This window comes from Meleagris gallopavo, unplaced genomic scaffold (assembly GCF_000146605.3).
Source record: "Meleagris gallopavo isolate NT-WF06-2002-E0010 breed Aviagen turkey brand Nicholas breeding stock unplaced genomic scaffold, Turkey_5.1 ChrUn_random_7180001955349, whole genome shotgun sequence".
NCBI classification, from domain to species: Eukaryota; Metazoa; Chordata; class Aves; order Galliformes; family Phasianidae; genus Meleagris; species Meleagris gallopavo.
In genome coordinates, this window is record NW_011216153.1 from 80,357 (window position 1) to 88,044 (window position 7,688).

Genomic DNA, 7,688 nt, shown 5'->3' on the forward strand with positions numbered 1-7,688 from the left:
GCGCACCGCGCATGCGCGGCCAGAGGGCGGAGCGGCGGGAGCGGGAGGCGCATGCGCGGGAAGCGCGGCGGAGGGAAGATGCGGAGAGTGGATTCGAGCGAAGCGGAGCGGGGTGGGAGGAGCCAAGAGGAGGAAAGTGGAGTACGGAGCGGAGTGGGCGCGGAGACGGCATGTGGGGGGGATAGGAGGATGGGGGACACGGGGACGTGTGGATGTGGGGATACAGGGACATGGGGACAAATGGATGCGGGGACATGGGGTGTAGAATGACATGGGATGCATGGATGTGGGGATACGGGGACATGGGGACATGGGACACACAGACATGGGAACATGGGGACATGGGACACGCGGACATGGGGACATGGGGCACAGAGTGACATGGGACACGGACATGGGGACATGCGGCACAGAGTGACATGGGGTGCATGGATGTGGGGATACGGGGACATGGGGACATGGGACACACAGACATGGGGACATGGGGACGTGGGACACATGGATGTGGGATATGGGGACATGGGGACATGGGGACAAATGGATGCGGGGATGTGGGGCACAGAGTGACATGGGGTGCATGGATGAGGGGATACAGGGACATGGGACACACAGACATGGGGACATGGGGATGTGGGACACATGGATGTGTGATATGGGGACATGGGGACACAGTGATGTGGGTCACATGGACATGAGGACACATGGAGTGGTTTGAATTGAAAAGAAACTGTAAAGATGGGGCATAAAGACGTCCGTATGGACATGGGGCACAGGGACATACAGAAAGGAGGGACAGGGGGACACGGGCACACAGCCAGGGATGCAGTGACAAGGGGCACATGGACATGAGGACATGGGGACACACAGATATGAGAGCTTGGTGACACATCACACAGACACAGGGACACAATGTGGGGACACAGCGACATGGGGACAGCTGGACACGGTAACACAGAGCCACACAGACATGGGGACAAACGGACACAGCCACACAGACACATGCTGATACAGCTCCTGAGTGACATGGGGACACCCACCCCAAGCAGCAGCAGTGTTCCTTTTTGTGCCCCACCCCAATGCATTCGGGAACGTGACAGCACCATGGTGACAACACCGTGGTGACACAGGGACACAACCATGCTGAGGCTGCTGGTGGCCAGCGCTCACCTCCCGGCGGCCACCGGTGCAGGACCCGGTGTGCACGTTTATGCTCGCTTCAGAGGTACTGCTGGGGACAAGGGGACACTGCGGTGGCCGTCCCTGCACTTCTGGGTGGCATCAGCCACCTTTGTGTCATCGTCACGGGATGGGGTGGCACCGAGCGACCTCATGGGATGGGATGCTGTTGGATGTCCTCGTGGGATGGTGACATGTGCCACTCACATCAGTGTCCCCAACCCAACTCCTGTCCCTCCAGGTGTCCCCAGGAGCACCCGGGTGGTGACAGCAGAGTGCAGCCCAGCATGGAACGAGGTGAGTTGGCCCAAAGGTGGCCGACATCAGCATGGGGGCACATGGCCACCCTGCCAACCTCTGTCACCCATCCCACAGACGCTGGTGTGGCCTCTGGCCACACGTCCCCTGCGCCCCATGGACAGCCTGGCCCTGCGCCTGCAGCTCTGGGGTCAGCCAGAAGCACACAGGTGAGTGTCACCCACGGGTGAGCACTGCAGGGTGCCACCCCCACGGTGGCTGCGCTCACTGTCCCCATCCTTGCAGGCTCCTGGGTGCCACCACGGTGCCTCTGCGCTGCCTGGCGGAGGACCCCGAGCTGCCACTTGATCTCAGCCAGCTCCCATTACGAGACCCTCAGGGACATCCCACGGGGGCCACTGTTTCTTTGCGCTGCTCCTATATCCCCCCCAGCCAGCTGGCAGCAGGGAACGTCACCTCCCAGCCACCAGAAGGAGTGGCACCATGCCTGTCCCCCCCACATCCCACCCCAGTAGTGGGGACAGCCATTGGAATGGCACCGCTCCGCCACCCCAAGCCTGCAATGGGGAAGAAGGAGGATTTCCAGGTAGGGCACCCAAGGGTGAGGTGACCCTCAGCGTGATGTCCCTTGTCACCACATTCCCGTGTCCCATAGGTGCGGGTCAGGGTCCTCCAGGGCCACCAGCTGCAGGGCAGTGCCATCAAACCAGTGGTGACGGTCCTCATCGGCGAGCATCGCTTCAGGAGCAGGATCCGTGCTGGGAACAACCCCTACTACAATGAGGTGGCCCTGGGGACAAGGACACGCTGCTGTCCCCTCATCCATCTCCAGTGCACTCACAGCTTTGCCCATTTTTAGGTGTTTTCTCAGCATTTCCACCTGACGCCCGCACAGCTGGCAGCAGTGCCCATCCACATCCAGGTCGGGGTCGATGGCACCGTGGGGATGGTGACGGCGTGCTGGCCGCTGACTTTGTCCCCAACCCCACAGGTTCTCAACTCCAGGGCCATCCGTGCCGATGCCATCATCGGCGCCTTCAAGGTAAGGATGACAGCGGGGGAAACGGGGTGACAAAACACACCTTGGCCCTTTTCCTCCACTGTCCACTCCCAACAGCTGGACGTCGGCACCGTCTACAACGCACCCGGTAGGGGGTCCTGCGTGGTGCTGGGTGCCCAGGGGGTCACCGAGCTGCACAGAGGTGACGTGGGTGTCCCCAACCGGAGCAGGGCGCAGGCTGAGTGGGACGTGGCTGAGCCTGCAGCACCCCCGGCACCCCGATGCTGGATGCTGTGGGTACCTCCGTATCAGCGCGGTCGTGCTGCGTGCCGGCGAACCCGTGTCGGTGAGCACCTTTAAGCGTCGTTATGGTAGTGAATTAATTAAATACAAAATAATATGTATAGGTATATATGCATCTTTTTCTTGAAGGAGCGGGAGGAGGTAGCAGGGAGCCAGGAGGTGGAAGCCAATCTCTTGCAGTCTGCGTTGCTCACCCCATGCGTGGCCATGCTGCAGCTCCGCATCTACCGTGCTGAGGAGCTGCCCCGGGGTGTGTGATGGTGTGAGGGGCATGGATGCCACCTAACCCTAAAACTGGCCCAAACGTTAGCCCTAACCCTAGTGCAAACTCTAAACCTAGCCTTAATCTAACCCTAAGATAACCCTAAGATGACTCGAATCCTAACCTAACCGCAACACAGCCCTAACACAACCCTACCCTAACCCTAACCAAAACCTAACCTAACCCAACCCTAACCCTAACACTAACCTAACCTTAATTCATCCCTAACTTAACCCTAACCTAAACTAACCCTAACTCAATCCTAATCTAACCTAATGTAACCCTAACCCTAACCGAACCTAATCCTAACCGCAACACAGCCCTAACACAACCCTACCCTAACCCTAACCAAAACCTAACCTAACCCAACCCTAACCCTAACACTAACCTAACACAATCCTAACCCTAACCCAAACCTAACCTAACAAAATCCTAACCCTAACCCAAACCTAACCTAACAAAATCCTAACCCTAACCATAAACCTAACCTAATCTTAACCCTAACCTAACCTAACCCAACACTAACCCAACCCTAACCTAATCTAACCCAACCCAAACTCTAATCCTAACTTATCCCTAACCCTAATCTAATCTAACCCAACCCCAATCCTAACCCTAACCTAACCTAACCTAACCGTAACCCAATCCTAACCTTAACCCTAACACTAACCTAACCTAATCCTAACCTAACCCTAACTTCTCTCTATCCCTAACCTTAATCTTAATTTATCCCTAGCCCTAACCCTAACCTAACCCTAACCCTAACCTAACCCTAACCCTAACCCTAACCTAACCCTAACCCTAACCCTAACCCTAACCCTAGCCCTAACCCTACCCTAAGCCTAACCCTAACCCTAACCCTACCCTAACGCTAACCCTACCCATACCCTAACCTAACCCTACCCTAACCCTACCCTAACCCTAACCCTAACCCTAACCCTAACCCTAACCCTAACCCTAACCCTAACCCTAACCCCTAACCTAACCCTAACCTAACCCTAACCTAACCCTAACCCTAACCCTAACCCTAACCTAACCCCAACTTAACCTAACGCAAACACTCCCCGGCACAGAGGAGCCATCACGTCCGTTCCTTGCTGGCAGCAAGAGGAGCTTCGTGGCTGCGGCGGTGCGCGCCAGCTTTGCGGGCAGGACGTGGTGATGGGGGCACGGTGGGTGCTGCTGACACGGGCCAAGGGGTGACAGTGTCCCCAACACAGCTCTGCACTCGAGTGATGCCCCCCGATGCCAACCCCACGTGGAACGAAGTGTTCTTCTTCCCTCTGCGGGTGAGGTGCCCCCCGCCCAAAGTGGGCTCTCCAATAAACCCCTTATTTGAATCCCCGATTTAATCCTCTATTTCCTCCCCCACCCCAATTTTGTCCCCCCAGCTGCCCCCACTCTGTGACGCCGTCGAGCTGGCCATCCTTAGTGGGTAATTGGAGCGTCCCTCAATTTGGGGGTCCCCCGGTGTTGCCCCCACTCATCACCACTCGCCCTCAGGTCCAGGGTGCTGGGCACTGCCGCACTCCACCTCTCCCACATCTCCTCTGCCGGTGCTGAGCTCGAAGGTGAGTGTGGTCCCACCTCGGGGGGGTCCCCAGCTTGCAGCCCCCCCCCCTTCCTGAACCCTATGGTCTGCATTAGGAGGGATCCCAGGTTTCTTACCCTGCTTCGGACCCAGCTTCCTCCCCTTCTATGGACCACGGAGAGATGCTGCCGCCATGCCCAGCGTGAGTGCAATAGGTGACAGCACGGAGCATCTCCTGCATTCAGGGGGGACACAGCCCCCAGCACCCCCTCTATGTATAGGACACCATGGTGGCATACAGGGGCCGGGTACTGCTGGAGCTCAGCACCCACACAGGGGACTCCGATGGGCGCCAGCAGGACACCATCGCCCCAGAGGACATCACCCGTGTGCAGGTGGGGACACAGCGATGCGTGGTCACTTTTTATCCCAGGGTAGGGGGGATTATTTGGGTTTTTTTGGGGGGATTTTCTCCTCTTGCAGCGCCTTCTGCCCCGCCGCCACCGCCTGGGGCTCTGTGCAGTGTTCTACTCTGCCACCATGCTGTCCCCCACATCCGAACCTCTGCGCTTCGAGCTCAGCATCGGCAACCACGGGGACACCGGGGACACCTCGTGTCACCCCGCTGTCTCCGTCACACCGCAAGGCCACCCCCTCTTTGATGGTGAGCAAAGCAGGGGGACATCCCCTGTCCCCTTGGGGACACCGTGGGGTGCTCATCCCACTGTGTGTGCAGGGAACCGCTACTACTACATGCCCTGGGACAACAGCAAGCCGGTGGTGGCCGTCACCTCCACCTGGGAGGATGCTGGGCAGCGGTGGGATGGACAGAACCTGATGCACAGTGTGGGAGAGAGGCTGGTGAGCAGCCAGGGGTGGGGGGAGGCGTGGATGTGGGCACATGGGGACGTGGGGACAAATGGATGTGGGGATATGGGGATGTGGGGACATGGGGCACAGGGGGTGAGGACGTGGATGTGGGGACATGGGGACATGGGGATGTGGGAATGCAGGGACATGGGGACAAATGGATGTGGGAACGCGGGAACATGGTGACAAGGGACACAGGGGGGTGGGGACAAGTGGATGTGAGGACACAGGGACATGAGGACACATGGATGTGGGGATATGGGGACATGGGGCACAAGGGATGGGGACACATGGATGTAGGAATGCAGGGAGATGGGGACAAATGGATGTGGGGACATGGGGACAAGGTGACATGGGGAAAGGGGGGTGGGGACATGGATGTGGGGACACAGGGACATGGGAATACATGGGTGTGGGGATATGGGGACATGGGGGCGTGGGGCACAAGGGATAGGGACATGTGAATGTGGGCATGCAGGGACATGGGGGCAAATGGATGTGGGGACGTGGGGACATGGAGACATGGGGACAAATGGATGTGAGAACATGGGGACATGGGGACATGGGGCACAAGGGATGGGGACACGAGGATGTGGGAATGCAGGGACATGGGAACAAATGGATGTGGGGACGTGGGGACACGGGGACATGGGGCACAAGGGGTGGGGACACGAGGATGTGGGAATGCAGGGACATGGGGAGCAAATGGATGTGGGGACATGAGGATGGAACACATGGATGTGGGGACACATGGATGTGGGCACACAGGGACATGGGGTCAGATGGGATGGGGACACATGGAAGGGTTTGGATTGAAAAGGACCTTAAAGTTGGACCGTAAAGATGCCCAGATGGATGTGGGGATGCAAGTATATATGGACAGGGAAATATATATATGGATGGGGGACTTGGGGACACGCGGACATGGGGATGGGTGGCAGGGATGAGCACTGGGTGGGGGCTGGTCAACGGTGAGATCCACAGGAGAGAAATGTGGCAATGCTGCGGAACGCGAGGACGGATGCCCACGGGGACATTGGGAGGAAGCTGCTGCGTGAGCTGGCACGGGACTGCAGGTCAGCATGCAGGGGGAGGGCTGTGGATGCTCTTATATCATTGACCCCAACACTGGAAGTGGGGTGGGGAAGGGAGCCCAGCGCCAGGGAGGATGCAGTGGGGCATTCTGAGGAAAAAATGGGGCACTGGAGGGAAAAATTGGGCATTTTGTGGGGTACATGGGACATTTCGGAGAGAAATTGGGCATTTATGGGGGATAATGCAGAATTGTGGGTGAAAAATTGGGCACAAATAGGAGTAAACAGGAAATCTGGGGGGGAAATAGAGCATTTATGGGGGAAGAAATGGGGCATTTGAGGAGAAAAGTGTGGCTTGGGGGGGAAAAAATGGGTGTTTTGGGGGAATAGGTCACTGGAGGGAAAAAATGATTAAATTAGGGAAAAAACGAGCATTTGAGGGCCAAACATGGAGCATTTTGCAGGGAAATTGGGTGCTTTAGGAGGAAAATGGGCGTTTCTGGGGAATAATGTGGCATTTGGGATGAAAAATTGGTATAATGGGGGGCAATCTGGTGTTTTTGAGGGGATGGGGGCATTTTAGAAGGGAATGGGGCAATTCTGGGGGGATATGGGGCGTTTGGAGGCAAAACTGAGGTTGTGAGAACTATTGGTGATAGGTGGATGACCGACTGGATGATCTCGGAGGCCTTTTCCAACCTTGGTGATTCTATGATTCTATGAGATGGGGGCATTTCTGAAGCAGAAGTGGGTTGTTTTGGATGTCAGTTGGGTGAAAATTTGGGGGGAGGGTAGAATGGAGGGCTTTTCTGAGGTGGGAATGGATCACATGTTTAAAATCCGTTTGGATGTGGTGCTCAGGGACATGATTTAGTGGAGGACTGTTAATTAGGGTAGGATGGTTAAGTCACGGTTGGACTCAAAGATCTTTGAGGTCTTTTCTAACCGGAGTGATTCTATGATTATGATTTTTTTTTTTTTAATGAGAATTGGGTGAATCTTGAGAGAAAATTGGATGATCTGTAGGAAAACAAGGCTTTTTTTCAAGGGAAGGAGGGCGTTTTGTGGAGGAACGGGACGTCTGGGGACCAAGACGCAATGGGAATGGTGTCATTTGGGAGGAAATGAGGGGCGTTTTGGGGTGAAAATTAAACATTTTGGGGGCAAGCCAGGCGGGTGAGCATCCCCCATATCCTCTCCCCAGGGCTGCCCTGCCCGTGCTGCAGGCCCAGCACCCCAGGACACGGCTGGATG

At 56.7% G+C, this 7,688-nt stretch overlaps 1 protein-coding gene across 1 annotated transcript in view; it reads left to right on the forward strand.

Annotated features, from left to right (window-relative positions):
* Positions 1–517: 517 nt before the first annotated feature.
* FER1L5 (fer-1 like family member 5) overlaps positions 518–7,688 on the forward strand; it is a 21,152-nt gene continuing 13,981 nt past the window's right edge. The window contains exons 1-20 of the mRNA XM_019611752.2: positions 518–1,222; positions 1,418–1,473; positions 1,552–1,643; positions 1,720–2,020; positions 2,090–2,218; positions 2,294–2,356; positions 2,426–2,476; positions 2,552–2,582; positions 2,665–2,780; positions 2,867–2,987; positions 4,073–4,154; positions 4,219–4,288; positions 4,391–4,434; positions 4,503–4,570; positions 4,647–4,732; positions 4,812–4,925; positions 5,014–5,194; positions 5,267–5,391; positions 6,385–6,476; positions 7,639–7,688. The exon at positions 7,639–7,688 is cut by the window's right edge and continues 107 nt beyond it. Of these exons, the coding sequence (XP_019467297.1) occupies positions 1,138–1,222; positions 1,418–1,473; positions 1,552–1,643; positions 1,720–2,020; positions 2,090–2,218; positions 2,294–2,356; positions 2,426–2,476; positions 2,552–2,582; positions 2,665–2,780; positions 2,867–2,987; positions 4,073–4,154; positions 4,219–4,288; positions 4,391–4,434; positions 4,503–4,570; positions 4,647–4,732; positions 4,812–4,925; positions 5,014–5,194; positions 5,267–5,391; positions 6,385–6,476; positions 7,639–7,688 (1,957 nt within the window). The 5' untranslated portion in view covers positions 518–1,137. The remainder of the gene's footprint in view (positions 1,223–1,417; positions 1,474–1,551; positions 1,644–1,719; positions 2,021–2,089; positions 2,219–2,293; positions 2,357–2,425; positions 2,477–2,551; positions 2,583–2,664; positions 2,781–2,866; positions 2,988–4,072; positions 4,155–4,218; positions 4,289–4,390; positions 4,435–4,502; positions 4,571–4,646; positions 4,733–4,811; positions 4,926–5,013; positions 5,195–5,266; positions 5,392–6,384; positions 6,477–7,638) is intronic.